Genomic DNA, 20926 nt, shown 5'->3' on the forward strand with positions numbered 1-20926 from the left:
CTTACAGGGCTGTTGTGAGGATACAGGTCATGAGGGAAACCATCTATATGGTCCATCTATACTATGAGAGGAGAGCTGGTCTGGTGGTAGCAAGCAAGACTTGTCCCCTTAGCTAAGCAGGGTCCATCCTGGTTGCATTTGAATGGGAGACTAGGAGTGTGAGCACTGGAAGAGATTCCCCTTAGGAGATGGAGCCGCTCTGGGAAAAGCACCTAGGTTCCACGTTCCCTCCCTGGCAGCATCTCCAGATAGGGCTGAGAGAGAGATTCCTGCCTGCAACCTTGGAGACGCTGCTGCCAGTCTGTGAAGACAATACTGAGCTAGATGGACCAAGGGTCTGAGTCACTAGATTTCTACTTGCAGGGAGTAGAAGCATCTTACAGAGGGGTTAACAAAGAGGCTCTTTTCCATCATCTCAGGGAAGCAGCTAGCCTGATAAACCAACCGAGGGGATAAGGCAAGGCTAAGATAAGATTGTGTCCAATATTAATCTCTCCAGGGAAGAGCAGATCAACCCCATCACTACCCAGTTAGGAGCTTCAGTGCAGAGGCACTTGTAGAGCTGTGTTTGACATTTCATTCCAGCCCGCTTGCTAGCCGCGTGGCGTCCCAATGTGATTCCAGTCTGCTTTCAAAACACTATATTCTGAAGGTTGCTGATCTGCGTGTCTGCTGCCTGTCTTGAAGGATGCATTTCATCGTGAGGGAAGACGACCCTTTTTGTGTCTTTTTAGTTCAGAAAGAAGGCAGTTAAGGGAGCAAGGCCCTGATAGAGGTGCATCAAATTATTCACGGTGTAGATCAAGTGGATAGCGAGAAGATTTTCTTCTTATATCATAATTTTAGAACCCAGGGGTCTAAATGCTGGGGTACTCACGACTGACAGGAGGAAATACTTTTTGAGAGTGTGTGGCTCATCTGTGGAATTCACTGCTACCGCATGTGGCGGTGGACACCAATCTAGACCATTTTTAAAAGGGGACTAGACAAATTCCTGGAGGATAGGACTATCAATGGTGACTAGCCTCGGTAGCTTTCTATTTCCATCAGGATCCGAAGAGGCACACCCCTGAATACCTGGTGTTAGAGAACATAAAGGAGAGGGAGCAGTTTCCTTCTTTCCCCCACTTGCAGGCTTCCTATTGTACCTGGCTGGCCACTCTGAGAGACTGGATGCTGGACTGGAATGATGCTGGCCATAGAATGATCAAGTGTCGGAGGTGGAAAAGCAACCTTGGAGATCATTTAGTCCAGCCCTCAGCTCAGGGCAGTTAACTGATGCAGCATCCCAGAGAGATGGCTAGCCAGCTTGCTCGGAAACCTAGAGCAGAGAGCCTACCCCTGCATGAGGCAGACTGTTCCACTGTCTCAGCCCTTCGAGAGAGTCAATTCTTCCAAATGTCTAGCCTCAATCTGTTTCAATGCAATTCTACCCACAAGTGGCAGACGGGATGGCAGACCAGACGGGCCTGTAATCCAACCTAGCGTGGCTTGTGTTTTGTCAACAAAACAATGCTGGGTTGAGAGGCGTTTTTGGATGACAGACGTGGCTCATATTTAGCAAGGGGAGAGTAACTGGCCCTATCCAGCCCCAGCACAGCAGTGGTTGTTACTGGGGTGTGTGTGTGTGTGTGTGTGAGAAAGATTATGAGCCCTTTAGGGATGGGAAATAATTGTATTCCTTTTCTCTGTGTAAACAGCTCTGAGAACGTTAAGCAGTACATAAATATTAATGTTAATTAAAAAGGTGGGAATCAACTCCCACATTAAAAACCTGAACCATTTAATTCAATACCCCTCTGGTAAGAAGCAAGGCATCCCTTACTGTTCTGATAGATTATACTGACACGTCACAAATGTGAAGATGGGCAGAATGGATCATGCCTGGAGCCTTATTGCTATTCAGGTTTCTTTTATGGGTATATTAACTGATGAGTAATTGACAGTAGATTATAGAGTGTAATGCTTGAGTATGCCCCATATATATATATATATATTTAAATATATCTGACGCAACTCGAAAATGCTTGTTCCTTCTTAAAAAGGGGTGTGTGTGTTTCAAAATCAAGATTTACTTTTAAAAAAAGTAAACACAGTCAAAGACACACAGTAACACAACAATAAAAGGCAGCCACATATCTTGTGTGAAGTACCAAAAAAACCCTTTATTTCCCCCAAAACTGTAATGACATTTGACATTATAGTGATTTCCTCTTTATATTTGTTGCTTCTCTACATTAGGAACCAGGTAACAGAGAATACAGACACAATTCTGTTGAATCAAAGACGGCACAGCATTTCGTTAGAGAAAAGAAACACACTAGAGGAGCAAGTTAAAACCGTGGGGGGAGAATTAAAAAAAAAAAAAAAAGAGGCCATCTTGTTCTCCTCCAGCCCCACAAACTTTTCAAAGAAATCAGCAAAACCGGGCGTCGGACCCAACATCTCTTCTAGACTCATTTTAAGGGCAACGGCACCTTTAGGTTTTTAAGCTCTTAAGATTTCAAAAGTTTAGGACGTGTTAAAACTAACTCTTCAAGCAGTTTTGGAAGTTTGCATAGTCCCAGATTTCCCTTTCCAAAAATATCTATGCTTTCTCTCTCTCTCTCACTATAGAATTATCTGAATATAAAAAAATTGAATCCACATCTCATCTGAGCTTCAATAATTTCTCCACGAAAATAAACGTGATCTCTCTCTCTCTCTCTCTCTTTAAAACCCCCTCAAAATATGGGCTTAACACACAAAAACTAGCAAACATTTCTCGAAGCAGAGGATCAGAGACTCTCCTCTTAACTTCTGAGTTCCTTTCATTTTTCCTTTTTAAAAAGCAGAAAAGGAGTTTACCCCTCACTAACTGGGCAGGAACAAGGAGCTATCCCACTGCGGGGGTGGGGGGGGATTGCAGATCAAGACCCTTTGGATGAGAGGGCGACCGATCCAACCGACACTCGCAACCAGGCGCAGTGTTTGCGGATCCAGCCCTAGAGGACCAACCCTGTCCACGGGGCTGTGGAAGTGGCGGAGAGTCCCTTCGCTCCTTTGGAGAGGGGAGGTCCAACAGTGGAACCATTTAGCAGCTCCTGAGACCAAGCGAGTGAAGGAGGCCCTGGCTCTCCTCTCGTGCCCCCTCTCCAGGAGGGGTGCATTTCACTTGGGTGCTCCGACGTGACGCGTACCTGGTGTGGGGCCTGCCAGAGGTTCACCATCTCTGTGCAATCCGGCTGCACAGTCACACGTTTAAAAAAAGAAAAAAAAGAGCAAAGGGGCGGGGGGCGGGAAGGACGACAACACAGCCAATGAAACATCATAAAAGCCCTCTCATTCACAAGGTTGGCGAAACTTCTAGAGAGTCTGCCATTCTAAAAAGGAACCAACAGCACCTAAGAGAGTCACTTTCTCCTGTGAAGAAGAAAGGGGCAGGCAGGCCATTTAAAAACCAATCCCCTTTTCACACATAAGATAGCACACAACCCACCCACCACCATAAAGTGCCAGACAAATGGAGAAAAACCAGTTCCAACTCTCTCATTCCTCAAGGAGGAGCTGCCTGCCCCATATCTGTCCCCCGCCCGCCCCAACCATGATGCTGATACCCACTAAATTCGGCTGAGTGGGTTTCCAACCATGCAAAAAGCAACTAAACCACACCCCTCTCAAAGCCGTTTATGTTGAACAGTTGAGCCCATTTGGCACTAGCAGAAGCAGAGACCAGCTCCACTCCCCCATCCCTCTTGATCAACCTAAATTAGCAAGCTTTCTGCTCCCACCAAAGTCTTGGGCAAGACCAAAGATACGAGCTTGAGAAGGGTCATCGGCAAAGACACGCTCCTGAAACTATTTGGATTTTGAAACAATACCGCTATTCAAAGAGGAGGTATCCCTCCTCGTCTACCTGCTTCTCCCCCCCTCCACTAGAAATTTTAAGAAGAAACACCCGCCCCCCATCCCGAACATGAGATAGCCATGAAACAATGGATTAAAAAAATGGCCGAACGCCAGCCCGCTGGGTTCATAAAACGAAAAGAAATCTAAATATGATCTTTAAAAAGCAAAGCAAAGAGGTCTCCAAATGAAACCAGTGGTTTTGAGAATTTCAATTTGTAAAAAAAGAGAGGGGGGGGGAAAGAAACAAACACAGTCTTCCAAGCACAATTTCCAAGTCAACTAGGAAGAGAAACACCAAATCATGCCAAAGAGAGAAAAGTGCTTGCAAGGTGATGGGCAATAGAACTGCCGACTAAAAATCGCCCCACTCTAGAGGTTCAGACTCTTCGGGGGCCAGTGGACATTGATGAGTTTGCCACAGAGGGAATTTGAGGCGGGGGGAAGAAGCCTACCCCTCTGCTTGGTTCCGACTCACAAGGAGTCAACAGGCCTTGTCTGATGTTAAGACTAAGTTTGCACGGGGAAGCCTGCTTTCCATCAAGGTGTTGGATCGGAGCACCAAAGATTTAAGCAGACAGCCAGTCCCCGAGGATCAGAGGAGAGCCCCAAAGGAAACCCGGCTTGGTGCTGGCAATGCCAACATGGGAAAGGTTCTACTGCAAGGCTGCACAGCTCTGGCCCTCCTGCCGATGTTCGACTACCACACCCATCATCTCCGAGTCGTGGCTGGGAGTGACGGGTGTTGCCGCTCAGCAGCTGGCGAGGTCCAAGATGTGCTCCACCACATTCTGCAGCCGCTTTCACACGAGGCCGGGGGTTCTCCGGCTGGGGTCTCCCGACGTCGTGGGACTCCGACTCCCAGAATCCCCAGCTGCAGTGGCCAAAGGCCATTGAAGTCCGACAACATCTGGGGACTCCAGCTGGAGAACGGTTTGCTTGCTGGAACTTCTTGTCGCTCAGATCCACCCTTGCTTGCCTTGTTGGAGACACAAATCCTGCATTGCGACTGGCCCATCACGGAGGTTTCTGGAGCCCCTGGGGGCAAGTCTTGGCTATGCTCGGAGGAGGGGAAACGGTGCTCAGGGAGCATGGCGGAACAGTCACGCGAGAGCACTCCCCTCAAGCAAAGCCAACACGAACCAGCTCAACCGGCAGGGTCACCATGCAGTCGTCCGTGAAATCAGCCACAGGGACGGGCCAGAAGAAGAGAGATCCTGCCTCTCTTCTACCTGCGGTGTTTCACTGCTGGGTTGGTCGCCAAGGTCTCTCAAATGCTCGCTGCTGGTCCCTTTTTGCCTGGAATCCGAAACGAGGCTTTCCGATGCCTAGCCGATTCGACCACACTGGCCTGGATCCTTGAGTTGGCTTTTCCTGCCCTCCCCCACCTTCTAGGCTACTCAAGTGCCAAGCTGCAGTACTTCTCGATCAGGACTGCCCAATTTGGGCCCTCCGGCTGATGTTGGACTACAACTCCCATCACCCCTGGCGACGGCCCACAGTGGCTGGGGATGGCGGGAGCGGTAGTCTAGAAACAGCTGGCGGGACCAAGGTGTGGAGTCCCGTTCTAAACCCACCATCAGTGAGCCATCATCATCTCTGCCAGCTAGCAGAAGGGGTGAATATGAGACATCTCCCCACCCCTAGGAGCCATGTTCCGTGCAGGGATGCCCAGATGTTGTTGGCTACATCTCCCATAATCCCCAAGCAAAAGCCATTACAGCTGGGGATTCTGGGAGTCGTAGTCAACACCATCTGGGAATCCCTCTTCGAGGGAGCACGGTCACACAGGCCACAAGGATGCAGGCGAAAGCTGGAAGACTGCATGGGGCTCCATTGTTTGGGGGGATGCTTTCACCACTGAAACCAACTAAACCTCGTCTCCCCTTTACTCCCAGCCTGGAAACTCCACCACTGCAGACACCTGTCCTTCCAAGACAACAGGCCTGCTTACCATGAGCAGAGGGAGCAGTTGTGTCTTCTCCCTTCCTTCCCTGGAACTGTGTGCCTCCAGCTCTCACAGCACGGGGTGCACACTCCTGTGAGCCTCCTTCCCAGTGCTGAAACCGACAACCTAGCTTTATTGGTGGGAGATGCTCCTTCAGCCGCCTATAAACCAGATACAGCCACCATATGGAATTACCACCTTTGGAGGCAGGCACACCACCAGCTCCCTACTCCTCTTAATCTTCCAAGCCTTGCAGTTTAAGTTTCCAATCTATAATGCATTATTAGTCCGCAAAGTTACTCTTTTGCGGGCGATCAGTGCTCCCCCAAAAGCTGCCAGTGCTTCCCCATCTCCAAACACGGGCCTGACCTAGCGAAAAACCCATATTTCCTTCTGGTTCCCAGCCACCCCCAAATTATTATTGGGGGCTAGGGATGTGCAAAAAATCCAACTGAATCAATCCAAATCCCATTTGAATTCGAATCGATTCGACACGAATCTGCTTGCACTGAATGGGATCAGTTCGAATCGATTCAAATTCGCCCGAATTCGAATCACATTCACCTGAATTAGATTAGAGTTTGCTTCGAATCAATTTGAACGCATCCCATTCTGTGCAAGCAGAATCGATCCCGTCAGATTTTTCTGCACGTCCCTAACTGGGGCAGTTTGCTCCGATTCACATCAGTTGCAAAACCATCATTAGTCCATTTGGGTGCAATTAATCTTTTCGGGGCAGTGGGGGGACAAAACGACCAGAGCCCCCCACCAACCCAATCTCTCTTGCTGCATGTGAGAGAGCCTACATGTGTGCATGAGCATGTAAGTACACAGGTGCTGTGCAGCCGCACACGTGTTATGAGAATACAGTAGTCTCCAGCAACTGTGGCTTGTGCAATACCCAAAGTGTGTAACCCGTGAGGGTGAACAGCAAAGGGAAGGAGGCGTAGGAAAGAGACCTCGGAGGCTGAAACTATACAGAATAGACTACAGGGAGTCCCACACTCAGCCAGCTCAAGGCAGAAACGTCCCTTTGGTCTGGACCTCCGATTGTAGCTGCCAAAGAGAACATTTTTGGCAGGGCTGTGCATGAAATCTGCACGAAGCGATTCGAATGGAATTGGAATCCACTGGATAGAGCGGAGATGTATTTGACTTGACTGGAATTCACCCAAGGTCCAATCAAATTTGGGCATTTCAATCGTTGCAAATTCTAATTAGATTCAAATCGATTGGAGCACATCTTGAATGGGGGTGGGGGGGTGGTTTCAGGTAATTCGGATCCCACCCCCCGCCAACATCCAGTTTTTTGCTGCCTTGCTTCAGCACCGCAGTGAAGGGAACCCGAGTGAGCTCAACCATCAGCATTTCTCAAGCACCCCCCCAAAGTGATCTGACAAGGATGAGGACACTGTTAAACCTCCACATTGCTATCAAATCCTAAGGCTTGGTCTGCAAAACATGGCGGATTTTGTGGGGGGGGAGATCTGAAGTGGTAGGTATTTTTCTCCTGCATAAAACACACCCCTCCCTGCAAGCAGAAAACGTTGGGGCTAATGCACCCCTCCCTGGTGTGCTAACTATAGGGCAGCAACTCAAAAACTAGGGCTCATCTTTAGTCCAAAGTGGTACAGCCCCCCCCCCCATTCATTTATCTGTAGTCTCAAGTGGTACAGCCTCACCTCTATCATTTCAGGATTCTACCCCCCCCTTCCGCCCATGTGTAGACCAGGCCTAGCTTAGCACACCAAAGAAAGGATTCAAATCCACATATGTTAAAGGGGAGGAGTGCTGCTTGGCATCTCAGATTCAGGCACATTTTAGATGCAGCTTCTCCAGGAAGGATCTGGCAAGGGGAGAGGGGCTAGACAGCCATGATGCGTGCCCCTTGCCAAGTCAAGATCCCACCAAACAGAATGGGGAAGGGCGCGGGGGGTGGGGGGGAGAAGATGCTACCATCTTTCCAGGTTTGGAAGAAAGCATCAAAACATTTTCGCCCCGAGTGGGAAGTCGACCATAACCGCGACCAGACATCATGCTTTCTGACCCAGAAGGCAGCTACATTGGGGCACCTTAGAAGTTGCCCTACTGGCGAAGACGCTGATCTGATGTCAACCACCACCACCACCGCCCCGCAAGCGAACACACACAAGTGGCAACTTGTTGGGAAGAGAGAGCTCGGATTCCGCCTCTGAAAACCAGTTTTGTCTGTGGTGTATTGGGAACCCAAATGCTCTCTCCAAGGGAAGCGGAAGAAAACGGCCCCTTCTCTGCCCTGCAGTGGAAGGGGGTGGCGGGGGGGGAGACATATTTGGTGACCCAATCAGAGGCTCAGCATGTGTCACTATTTAAAAATAAAGTTTTGTCTCTCAGTGACTTTTGAGACACACTTTGGGGGGGGGGGAGAGAAACCGTTTCCTATGAAGGGACACTCTTTGGGGCTTTGGGCGCTGGAATCAACTTGCGGGTGCTGTGTTTAGCAGTGAGCGGTCCTTGAAATCCAGGAGGCAGACGCCCACGGGACCAGGAAGCCACCGTCTTAATTGCACCCCAATGGCTGCTCTTTCTTTGCTTCAGTTGTGTGTCCCCTGCTAATCTCTGCAGTTTTCGGGTGTGGGGGGGGGAGGTTAAGTGTTCACAGTGGTATAACCCAAGGGTTGCCAGGGACAGGCCCGGAGCGACCCCACACTGAGACATGATGCGTGGAATGAAAAGAGGGTGAGGGATGGAGTGCAGAAAAACCCACAAAGGATCCCCCTCCATCGACAAGGAGGGCGTTCAAGGCGTCAGGATTTGGCAGGAACTTCTAGGACGCTTCCAGAGAGGCAGAGGCGTTCGGAGGAAGCACGACGCAAAAATTGCACATCCCAGAGCGTCCGGTTCTCGGAGCTGATCTGCAGCGCACGCATCGAGGGAAGAGGAACGGGGCGGCTTGGAAGTCCTGCCTGGAATGTTGCATGAAGGGAGCTTTAGAAGGAGGACAGGCATCAGCATCCAGCGGTGGCCGTGGACGGGACAGGAGACCGTTGCCCGCAGGTCTCCCTCGCCTGGTTCACATTTAATGGATTTCAATTACCACTGGCTCGTAAACTCCAGATGAGATCCTGCATGGAGGAGGGAGGGCAAGAGCCAAGGGTTAGTGTGCACGTGCGGCAGAGAGCCTGGGGTTAACCAGGAAACTGAGACAGACAGAGCAGCGTTCTAATAGAGGTGTATGGAAGATGACTAACCTGGCCTGAAATCAAACGTCAGAAAGCTTGGTCAAGGGAGAGAACAGAGACGGGGAGAAAAAAAGGAGAGAAAGAGTTTGCTTTACAACAACACGCTTTTCGGCGACAATTAAAAGGGTGTCCGATATGACTTGACAAGCAAGACAACAGTTGCCGGTTCGAATCCCGGCTGGAATGTTTCCCAGGCTATGGGAAACACCTCTATTGGGCAGCAGCGATATAGGCAGATGCTGAAAGGCATCACCTCCTACTGCGCGGGAGGAGGCAATGGTCAACCCTTCTTGTATTCTACCAAAGAAAACCACAGGGCTCTGTGGGCGCCACGAGTCGACACCGACTCAACGGCACACTTTACCTTACCAATAGGAAGCTGCCTTATACCGAGTCAGATCATTGGTCCATCTAGCTCAATATTGCCTGCCCTGATTGGCAGTGGCTCTCCACAATTTCAGGCAGGTATCTTTCCCAGGCCTATCTAGAAATGCTGTCAAGGATTGAACCTGGGACCTTCTGCATGCAAGCAGATGCTCTTCCACTGAGTAACCGTCTTTCCTCAAAACATGCCCTAAGGCAGGGGTTTCCCAAATAGGGGTACTCCAGATGTTACTGAACCAATCATCCCCAATTATCCCAATAAGTTGTCGCTGGGGATTGTGGGAGCTGTAGTTCAGCCACACCTGGAGTACCACCAGTTGGGCACCCCTGCCCTAAGCACAATATCTTACAATGCTCACATGGAGTCATCTATCCAAATAAAAAACTTCTAAAGTGGCAATGCGCAACACTGAATGGCAAGAACGGTCATCTTTGCTAACCGGGCAAGAATTGTCCCCTGCTAACTGGGCGAAGAGGCACCTTTTACTGTGGTGATTCTCTTTATTGAGCAGGGGGAGAGTAACTGGCCCTATCCACCCCCAGCACAGGACCTCCTGTGACTGTTGCTGGTGTCTATCTTATGTTTCTTTTTAGAATGTGAGCCCTTTGGGGATAGGGAGCCATCTTATTTGTTTGTTATTTCTCTGTGTAAACCGCCTTAAACCATTTTTGGAAGGGCGGTATATAAATTGAATTCTTCTTCATCATCATCATCATCATCATCTCCACAAGGCTCCAGGGGGACTGTGCCAAGTATTCGGCTTTGGTCAAAGCTTCACACAGGCTGAAAAGATTAGCCCGGGAGCTGTACTTAGGGCTGACACTGGCCTAACAATGAAGAATACTGCTGTAATCCTCTCTTCTCTTATGGGACAGGTAACTGCAGGAATTTGGAGGAGACAAGACTCCTCAAGGCTTTTCCACGTACGGCACAAACACACACCCCATGTTCCCTTGTAATGGGGGTTCCCAGATGGTGTTGACAACTCCCAAAATGCTCAGCTGCAATGGCCTCTGGCTGGGGACGATGGGAGTTGTAGTAAGCAATCCCTGTCCCAGGGAACATGCCACACCAGCTCCCCTGTGCATGCACACACACTCACACTCACACTCCCCTCTCTGCATTGTTGCCACAGAAATCTCCTACCAACATGGCCCAAATCCGTGTCGCAGAAGGCACCTGTTCAGGGGCCGTACCTGTTTGCAAGCTGAATCCCGCTTAGAGTGGTTGTGCCGTCTCGGCTCACAAACAGCCTCAGGTTACTGTCTGCAGAGGAAACAGAGTGAGAAAGAGGGAGGTTGAAATCCGAGGCTGCAAGAGTCCCCCAGGCCTCCTCCGGCAGGCTAGGCAAGCTGAAGGCGACCAGCAGAAGCTGAGCTTAGGCTGAGACGAGGGGATGATGGGGCCACGGTGCGGCTCCATCTTAGAAATGCCGGGGAGCTCACCTTCAGTGTTACTGACATCTGTGAAGTCTTGACTCTGCATGATCTTCTCCACTATGTCGTCGGCATCGATCCTGGTGTCGTCCACCCACGTGGGGTGACTTTCCACAGAATCCTTTTTCCTCCTGGGGGAAAGCAGAGAAATGAGATCACGTGCCCCCATTTCTGCGGGGAAGATGCCACCTTTCGATTCCAAGGGGAAAGCCCACTTTCCTCAAACACTGCCCAACTTAGGCCTCCCAGCTGTTTCTGGACTGCAACTCCCATAACCCCCGGCCACAGTGGCCAATAGCCAGGGATTTGGGGAGTTGCAGGCCAACATCTGCAGGAGGGCCAAAGTTGAGCAGCCCTGTGGATAGAAAGAGGATACTGGGTTCGGCCCCTAACCTATCCAATTAAGGACCGAAATAGCAGGGAGATTTGGGAGAGTCGCTCCCTGACAGTGTGAACAGTACTGGGCTAACTGGATGAAGACTCGGACCCACTGGGCCAGTTCAGCTGATCCAAGGAAGTCTGTATGTCGATGCAACAAACGGGTCAATTCAGAGTATAAGGCAACAACTTTCTATGTCCCCCCAAGTCAGACCCTTGGTCCATCTAGCTCAGTATTATCTACACAGACTGGCAGCAGTTCCTCCAAGGTTGCAAGCAGGAATCTGTCTCGGCCCTACCTGGAGATGCTGCCAGGGAGTGAACCTGGGACCTTCTGCACGCAAAGCAGATGCTCTGCCACTGAGCTACGGCCTCATGACTCATCAACAACTAACTGGAAAAGGGTTCATGAGAAGGACAATAAAAAGGGTCTGGATGGAGGCCAAGTCCTAGGAGGACGGGTTGAAGAAGCCGGGGAGGTCTAGCTTGGAGAAAAGAAGACTGAGAGATGAAAGCCATCTCCACATATGGGACAGACCATCAGAGAGGAGAGCTGGTCTTGTGGTAAGCAAGTATGACTTGTCGCCTTAACTAAGCAGGGTCTGCCCTGGTTGCATTTGAAGGGGAGACTACAAGTGTGAGCACGAGAAGATCTTCCCCTCAGAGGATGGAGCTGCTCTAGGAAGAGCAGAAGGTTTCAAGTTCTTTCCCTGGCTTCTCCAAGGTAAGGCTGAAAGAGATTCCTGCCTGCAACCATGGGGAAGCTGCTGCCAGTCTGTGAAGGCAATGCTGAGCTAGATGGACCAGGGGTCTGACTCAGTATATGTCAGCTTCCTAAGTTCCTAAGAAGCAGACTCATTCTCTGTCCTTCCAGAGGGCACGGCTACAATGACTAGCTGGTCTTGTGGTAGCAAGCATGACTTGTCTCCTTAGCTAAGCAGGGTCTGCCCTGGTTGCATATGAAAAGGAGACTAGAAGTGTGAGGCACTGTATGATATTCCCCTCAGGAGATGGAGCTGCTCTGGGAAGAGCATCTGTGGTTCCAAGTCCCCTCCTTGGCAGCATCTCCAGATAGGGCTGTGAGAGGTTCCTGCCTGCAGCCTTGGAGAAGCCGCTGCCAGTCTGTGAAAATAATACTGAGCTAGATGGACCAAGGGTCTGACTCAGTAGACGGCAGCTTCCTAACCACTGCTCTTGAGAGGACACCATCTCTCTTAAAAAGGGCCCTTGCAGCACTGAGAAAAGCTCAGTACTTTGCGGAGTTCAGCACAGTGGGAAATGGCTCCCACACAGAATATTTTTTGGTGGCCCCCAACTGACCATTAGTGAAGATTGCTGGCATAACTCAAAGGCAGGGGGGGATGGTCTGCATGCATAACATCACTTGAAAGTGCTATACAATAGGCAAAGTGAGCCATTTTGGAAGGGCAGTATATCAATCAATCAATCAATCAATCAATCAATAATAAAGTATTACTGGGATCTCAGGTGACTGGGAATATAACTCCCAGTCACCATGGCCAATGAGGTGCTGGGAGTTGTAGTCTAGCCTCTGCCAGAAGGCCACAGTTGTGCAGCCGTCCCTTGAACCACCACCAAATATTTATTTACCATTCTTCTACTAATTTAAATAGAGGAGCTCTGTGTATCGTTGCAAATCGGAGCTCTGTGTATCGTTACATAATGATGTAATAAATACATAAATAAAATGGCCGCCAGTCCCAAAAGGCTCGCCGTCTAAAAAAGAAACATGCGATAGACACCAGCAACAGCCACTGGAGGGATGCTGTGCTGGGGCTGGATCGGGCCAGCTGCTCTCCCCGATAAACTGAAAAGAATCACCACTTTTAAAAAGCATCTCTTTGCTCAGTTAACAGGGATCGCTAACCCATGTACTACGTTGTCGGCTACCTGGACGACCTGTCCAACAGGTTTGGTCTGGGGGGGCGCGGTGGCTTCTCAGGTTTGTGCTCCCGTTCACCCTCCGGGCACTCGACCGTCATGCTGAGGCCTCCGGAGGCGCTGCTACTGGTGGAAGTGTTCCGGCGGTGCGTCAGATCAGACATGCTGGAGGAGCGCGAGTGCTCCGTGCTGTAGCCTGTGAACAGACACACGTTAGCGCACCCGTTTCCCTGCCCCACGGGCCCCCGGAAGGAGGCTGCTTGCACGCAGCTGCCGTCGTGCACAGCAGAGATCTTGGGAGGTCAGATAGAACAATTCTTGCTCAGAGGACGCAAACGAGAATCAATAGACAAAGGCAATAGAAAACAAGAAATGGCGGGCCAGTTCAGAGGTCTCCCAGAAGCACAGGCCAAACTGGGCTCTGTAGGACATTCCTGGCTCGGGAAAGCACACCCTCTCCTCCACTGCCTGCGTAAGTCTCAGAAGAACACTTCCACCTAGAGCAAGGAACGACTCAAGATTGGCTGCGCCGTCTGAACCAACGGACCTCGGCTCATTCCGACATCACTATCAGTTCGTTTCTAACTACAGGAGATGCTCGAATATCGCAGGTTTAGCTTCTGGAATATGGAATGGCCTCCCCAGTGAGGTTCACCTGACGTCATCACTTTGTTCTTTTAGGCTGCTCTGTTCACTCGAGCATTTCAAAATTGATTTTTTTTAAAAAAGCTTTTTAAAACACTGTAGTCCAGTGCTTCTAAAAAACAATTAGACATATTTTTAAAGAGGCTTTTTAATGTTTCATCTGCTGCCTAGATCTGGTAGGTTCTGTGGTTTTTATAGTTGTAAGTTTTTAGCTTTTTAAAATAACTTAATTTGAAACTTGTTTTTAAAAATGTAATTTTAATTGTGGTTTTAGTCTGGTCTTTTAACTTGCTTAACTTAATTTGTTCAAACTTTAGTAGCCTTATTTTACACTGTATCTATTTTAATAACGCCCCGAGAAGCAGTGTCCTGGAGGGGTGGGGTACAAATATTTTAAATAAAATAAAAAAGTTTTTAAACGTTTTATACTGCTATGTGTTTCAATCGGATGTTTGTACTATTGTGAGCTGCCCAGGGAACAATTTGTTATGGGGCGGCTAACAAAGTTTATTTATTATTGTTCTGCTGTTTTGACCTTTTGTGGGAGGCTTCCTGGTACACAAATTTAGTTATTGCGGGGGCAGTTTGGGCCTCTTGCAGATTTTTTTTTTTTTTGCAGCATTTAAACATGTAAGGAGAAACACCTTTAACTTTTAAATTCCCAGCCCTGCCAATGACCCAAGCTACCCTCGCAGTAACTTTTTTCGATTTTTTTTTTTTAAGAAGAGGACAGCACCTTTGCAGCTTTAAGCTAACTAATGTTTGAATGTGTGATCTTTCATGGCTTATAACTCGCTTCCTCAGATGCAGGATGGAAGCAAGTCACAGTCACAGGAAGGGAGTAACAAATTTTCCATATCCACTGCAAGGGACATTCACAATATGAAGGGGTTTTACACATACCAGGAAGCAAAACTAGTAACAGACTGCAAATATCTTTCAGTGTCTATGAAGGATTTGTCGCTTTGCTTTCACCCTGCGTCTGAGGAAGAGGCTAGAACGCCCGAAAGCTCGCACATTAACATATTAGTTAGTTTCAAAGCTGCTGCTGTGTTCTTTATTTAAAAAAACAAACCAACATCAACACCACAGCATGTCACCTTAGATTCTATATGATCCCATGGTTCTGGTTAGTTTTAAGCCATGAATATTGTGGTTTTAATGTCTGTGGTACTGCCGTGGAATGTTACCCCTGCGATATTTGAGGATATACTGTACAATCCAAGTAGACTGTACAGAACCGCCCTGAGCCATTTCGGAAGGGCGGTATATCAATCAATCAATCAATCAATCAAATAAATAAATCCTTCTCTGCCACGAGATGTGGTGACAGCCACCAGCACGTGCATTCATAGCGAGGTCTTCCTGATCCCACCTGAGCGGGATCTAAAATTAACTGAGCAGACATGGAAAAGGTGTGAGCATGCGCACATGTGCACGCCTTCTAGGGAACACTGCCCCTAGGGAGACTAGCACTGTTCGATGCAGCCCCCTCTCCCCAAGCACGTGCCTCCTTGCTCATCGGCAGCAAGGCCGGCTTTCGCCAACGCATCTTGCCACGTATTTTGCAGCTGCTGGCTGTGTGGCCAGAACAGAACGGTGCCGACTAAAACCCGCCGAGGCCCGAGTGAATCACAAAAGGTGGGATTTACTTGGCGCAGAGAGGTGCCAAGCGGCGTGCTGGCAGTTACCGGAGATCTTGGACTGCTGGCTGGCGTAACTCGAGTTCCGCGAATGCCCCGAGTGGAAGACTTCCTCCGGACTGGACAGATTCTGGTCTGGTTCTTCCAGCACACCTGAGAAGCAAAGAGGAGAGGAGAGGAAAGGTCAGGAAGGCGGCTGGCTCGTCACCGCTGCCTCGCCCCGCCTTTCCCTGTTTCTAGGGAAACGGAGTTTGGATGCAGGATGGATGCCACCTCCAGCATCAAGGGCAGGGTGCCTCTGAGTCCCAGTTGCAGGGGAGTAACGGCAGGAGAGAAGGCATGCCCTCAACTCCTGCCTGTGGCTTCCAGCGGCATCTGATGGGCCACTGTGTGAGACAGGATGCTGGACTAGATGGGCCTCCTTGGGCCTGATCCAGCAGGGCTGCGCTTATGTTCTTATGGACTGGCTAGGAGTGAAGCAGCCATGCCTAAGGTCAGAAATGGTCTCTCCGAGGTAGCAGGTACAATCCCCGACACTGAGAAAGGGACCCTTGGCCAGCTGCTCCTGCCCTGCTGAGGAGGCCGTTGCTCCTACCTGAGCCGAGGACCGTGGGTCTGGGCTTGCTCTGGCGGACCGAGCCGATCGAGCCGGCTGTGCTTGTGGCGGTCGTGGCGCTGGCGGTGCTGCTGGCCGTCCCCTCCCCTTTACAGGTCAACTGGAGGGTGGAGTCCTGGCCAGGGATGGCGATCGATTTGGCTGTGGATGGAGGCCTGCAAGAACCAGAAGGCAGGTTCACAAGCCATGCAGGAAGAGGGGACATTGGGGAGGTAGCCAGTCAAGAGGGCAAGATCGGCGCTGCTTCCGCTTGTTTTGCTCTTTGACAGCGATTCTCAACCTCGAGCCCCCGGATGTTGGGGGACTACCACTCCCATCACCTCTGTCACATTGTGGTGGGGTGGTGGTGATGAGAGTGGCAGTCCCCCAGTAAGTCCATCTTGTTTTGTTGCGACCGTGTTTCTCAACCTCGAGCCCCCAGGTTGGGGAGACTACCACTTCCATCACCCCCTGCCACACTGTGGCAGGGGATGATGGGATTTGTAGCCCCCCCCCCCCCCGACATCTGGGGATTCACAGCTGAGGACCCCTGCTCTGCGATAATGGAGTGAAGAGAGCCAGGCATGGGATCTGCAGATGAGGACACAAACGGGAAAGTGACCTCTTGCACTAGAAGTTCGGGTCCTTGGCAGCATTCTTGTGTACTCCATAATGGCCCAAATGTAATATGCAATTATGACAAGAGGTTCAACTGTCTAATGGTAGACAGCAGTTCCTGGCGTGCACAGTGAGGTCTCTGGTATGGCAAGGAAACATCCAGCTGGAGCACAGAGGCCGATTTCCTGTGTCATGCTACCGAGAAAATTGGATGTACTTTTGACCGCCTTGAGATAAATTTGCAAATCCTTGGAAGGAAATGCAATTTTAAGAAGCCGCTCTGCATTTCCTTCCTTCCTTCAATTTAGAAGAAAGAGGAAACAGGCAAGGGTCGAGCGTCCGAGAGGCTCCTGAAAGCACTGGGGCCCTAAGCAACAGCTGCCACCAGATGGACAGAACAGCCCCCCATCAACACAGTGGGGCAAGCAAGCGGCGAAAGGTAACCAGTAACCCGCTGAGAGGCAGAGGGAGCCTCAGTCAGCATTGCCCAAGCACAGGATCACTGACTGGCTATCCCTTGCACCCCAAAGTAGGTGAGGATAGCTGGTGTCGGCAGTGGGTGCTAGCCAATCAGCACTGTGCTACTGCATGGACGGCGACTGGCTAGTAGCTCCTGCTGACATCAGTAGCCTGCTCCCATGCCAGGAGGGAGAAGGCTGCTAGCCAATCAGTGAACACAGATGTGCATAGTGCTAATTGACACCCCTCCAGCCTCCACGTTTTGGTGGCCATTGGTCAAAGGAGGGCTTCCCTCTCCCCAAATTACCCCACAAGTGGTGACAGCCGGCTCCTGCCAGAGAATCACCATACTAGCTGCTGTAAGGTCACAGAAATGGCATCACCTATAACCTCCAACTCTGTGGTAGGTTATATCACCTTAAGTGGCGCAGCAGGGAAATGCTTGACTAACAAGCGGAAGGTTGCCGGTTCGAATCCCTGCTGGCATGTTTCCCGTATCGGGCAGCAGCGATACAGGAAGGGGCTGAAAGGCATCATCTCAGACTGGGCGGGAGATGGCCATGGAAAACCCCTCCTCTGTTCGACCAAAGACAACCACAGGGCTCTGTGGCCGCCAGGAGTCAACAGCAATGGCACAGGGGAAGCAGATACTGATGTAGCCATTCTGGGCTTCACATTTTCTAACTTCATTTATACCCCGCTCTTCCTCTAAGGAGCCCAGAGCAGTGTCCACAGTTATACTTATCCTCACAACAACCCTGCGCAGCGGGTTAGGCTGAGAGAGAAGCCACTGGCCCAGAACCACCCAGGGAGTGTCATGGCCGAACAGAGATTTGGACTCTGGCCCCCCTGCTGCTAGCCCAACATTTCAACCACTGTGCCTCGCCGGCTCTCATTTGGTTTAACCCACGAGATCGTCCAAATACTTACGTTTTGAAGCAGGGGTCTCCAGAAAGCAGGGACATCCCAATGATTACCTGTGGAAGAATGAAAACACCATCAAGAACGGAAGAGATTATTTACACCTATAAGACAAAACACACACACACGGCTTTCCAATAGGCCACCCGACTCCCTCAATATTTATAGGCCACTCAATGCGGCCTATAGGCTACCTCCAGCCTCAGAGGCAAGACGCCTCTAAATGTTAGTTGCAGGGGAGCAACAGCAGGAGAGAGGGCATGTCTCTTGCCTGTGGGCTACTCAGAGGCATCTGGTGGGCCACTGTGTGAAACAGGATGCTGGACTAGATGGGCTTCCTTGGGCCTGATCCAGCAGGGCTGTGCTTATGTTCTTATTTTTGAGCTATTCTGTTGTGGGATGGACGTTCCAAGCAAGTGCCTACCAACAGGCAGGCAATTTGAGCAAGCCAATGGCCTCTGCAGCGCTCCCAAGTGGTGAGGAGAACAACCTGGCACCGGTAGACTACTCTATGGAATCCAGAAGAGAGGCCAAGTTCTTGCCTCCAAAACCTAGTTCAAGCACGGCCCTAGGTAGTTTGCATGCCAGCTCTACCGCTGTTCCGGCCAAGCGTTCCCATATTGGCATGAGTGGCTTCGGTCCTCTCTGTGTGAACCCGGCTACCCGACACTCCAGAATCAGATGCCACACCCCATGGGGGAAACAAAGGAATGCACGTATCGGAAACATCCAGTTGAAATCCAGGCGCACAGCACCAGCCTACGAGATCTCCCTGCATTATTTACCTTCAAGATGGAGTTATCCTGCCGGGTGTTCTTGGTGTCGTATCCTTCCAGCAAGCAGCATCGGACCGTGAATCCGGAGCCGGCGAATTCGGCCAGATTCAGATCGGCAAAACCCAGCTGCGAAAGCAACAGATACGCTCAGCATTTTGGCGTGACCCAGCCAACAAAACAGGAAAAGCAGGAGAACACAGATGCGGACAGGTCACAGGATCCAGCAGCACCCGTGCCCTGGGATGGGACAGGCCACATTCTTCACCCGAAACCCGCCGGGTCGCAGGAAAATTTTACGCCGAGGGTAGGGGAAACAGAAGGGCCGTTCTGGAAAGGGCAGCGTTAACCCGCCCGCAGCCATTGCATAACCAAGGACAGAAGAGACACTGGGTCAACCATGTGGAAAAACACACTTCTCAACATAAGGCATTCTTTGTACTGTGCCGGCCCAGAATGCACTGCGGCACGTGCGCCAAGAGATGAAAGGATATTGTTGCCAATGAGGTCACTGCCCTGCTCCTCAGAAACGCGATGGAGAGATTAGGAGGGGAAAGCATGTTTTGGACTCTGGCTTTTTTCTTTTTTCTTTTTAATGGGGGCAACGAGTTTGAAGAACTAATCAGGCCATATAGCAAGCAGCGCAGACATTTAGGAGATCTCCCCCAGGCCAAGATGGAGTACAGACCCCCATGTCTGGGTTCTCTTAAAGGCCAATGCATGCAGAATTTGCCCAGGAATTTTCCCTGGAAGCAACTTTGGGGGAGTTAATCCACACCCCCTTATTTTTCCAGCCATGAAGGAAAGTGGCAAGAGAGACGAGCCTAACAGCAAGTGAGCGACTTTGCTCCCCTCTCCTCCCAAGCAGCCCGTGAAGAAAAAGAGACCGAGTTTTGCAGGGCAGCTCCACTTGAGCTATTCTCTGCGATAAGCCGGGCATTTCCGCTCAGCTTTTAAGCTCAGCAGGGGAGGGAAAGCTCGTTTCAGTGCACAGACACAGACTTCGCCTGTTTAAAGAGGAGTTCGGAAGGCAGGCTTCCGAGAAAACATCAGGAGTCAAAATCTCTTCGCACCGCCTCCTATTACAGGGATGTCCCCAGCTGCTAAACACCGACACTCCGCAGCAACCAGGACCAGGAAGATTCCCTCTCTGGTCTTTGGCCGACTTTCTTAAGTCCATTTTCTAAATGTCACTTCGCCGCCGAGGATTCACCCAAGTGACTTTTAGTCTTGTTGAGGAGACGCTGCTCTCCAGGTTGAAACCCAAGATGGCAGACCGGCCAGGGGAGCATAGAGACCCCTTTTTAAGTGGGGATCCTCTTCCGTTTAGCAACTGGAACCCTGAGGGTGTCCTGGGGGGTCATCCCATGACGGTCAGGAAATTCAGGACCGACAGAAGGAAGTCCTTTCCCCACCCAGCGCATAATTAACCTGTGGAACTTTCGGCCACCGGATCTGGTAATGGCCACCAGCTTGGATGGCTTGAACGGGGGCTTAGACAAAGCCATGGAGGACAGGTCTATTGATGGCTACTAGGCTGGTGGATATAGGCCACCTCCAGCCTCAGAGGCAAGATGCCGCTAAATACCAGTTGCAGGGGAGCAACAACAGGAGGGAGGGCATGCCCTCATCCCCCGACTGTGGGCTTCCCAGAGGCATCTGGTGGGCCACTGTGTGAATCAGCATGCTGGACTAGAGAGGCCTCCTTGGGCCTGATCCAGCAGGGACGGCCCAATCCCAGAACAGCTGTGGTTTTGTTGCTGGTGTCTGTGTTTGTTAGTAGACTGTGACCCCTTTGGGGCAGGGAACCATCCTCACGCCCTCTTGGGGCACACAGCTTGGGCACCCCCCCTGCTAACTGGACCACCTTTTCAAGTGGTCATTCTCTTCCTTTTAGCAGGGGGAGAGCAACTGCCCCTATCCAGCCCAGCCCGCCATCCTTCCAGTGGCTGCAACGGGAATCTACCTGATGTTTCTTTTTAGACTGCGGGCCCATCGGAGACAGAGAATCGTCTCATTACCCATTTTTCAATGTCAACTGCTCTGAGGACTTTTGCTGAAAAGCAGAAGGTTAGTATTTGCTGGCAGAGCCGGGGACCTCTGCTTGGGCAGAGGGT

The 20926-nt window shown here is 50.6% G+C and overlaps 1 protein-coding gene across 5 annotated transcripts in view; it reads right to left on the reverse strand.

The window, feature by feature from the left end:
- Positions 1-2140: 2140 nt before the first annotated feature.
- The window catches only part of EEIG1 (estrogen-induced osteoclastogenesis regulator 1), a 60144-nt gene continuing 41358 nt past the window's right edge, over positions 2141-20926 (reverse strand). For 2 of the 5 annotated variants that reach the window (XM_053282363.1, XM_053282362.1), the window contains exons 5-13: positions 18822-18938; positions 18046-18092; positions 16039-16214; positions 15453-15596; positions 13165-13351; positions 10885-11006; positions 10636-10705; positions 9064-9089; positions 2141-8937 (exon numbers count right to left, since the gene is read on the reverse strand). In XM_053282363.1, the coding sequence (XP_053138338.1) occupies positions 8906-8937; positions 9064-9089; positions 10636-10705; positions 10885-11006; positions 13165-13351; positions 15453-15596; positions 16039-16214; positions 18046-18092; positions 18822-18938 (921 nt within the window). In that variant the 3' untranslated portion in view covers positions 2141-8905. The remainder of the gene's footprint in view (positions 8938-9063; positions 9090-10635; positions 10706-10884; positions 11007-13164; positions 13352-15452; positions 15597-16038; positions 16215-18045; positions 18093-18821; positions 18939-20926) is intronic. The other 3 variants (XM_053282365.1, XM_053282364.1, XM_053282366.1) reach the window with 3 other exon arrangements.

This window comes from Hemicordylus capensis, chromosome 17, assembly GCF_027244095.1.
Source record: "Hemicordylus capensis ecotype Gifberg chromosome 17, rHemCap1.1.pri, whole genome shotgun sequence".
Classification (NCBI taxonomy): domain Eukaryota; kingdom Metazoa; phylum Chordata; class Lepidosauria; order Squamata; family Cordylidae; genus Hemicordylus; species Hemicordylus capensis.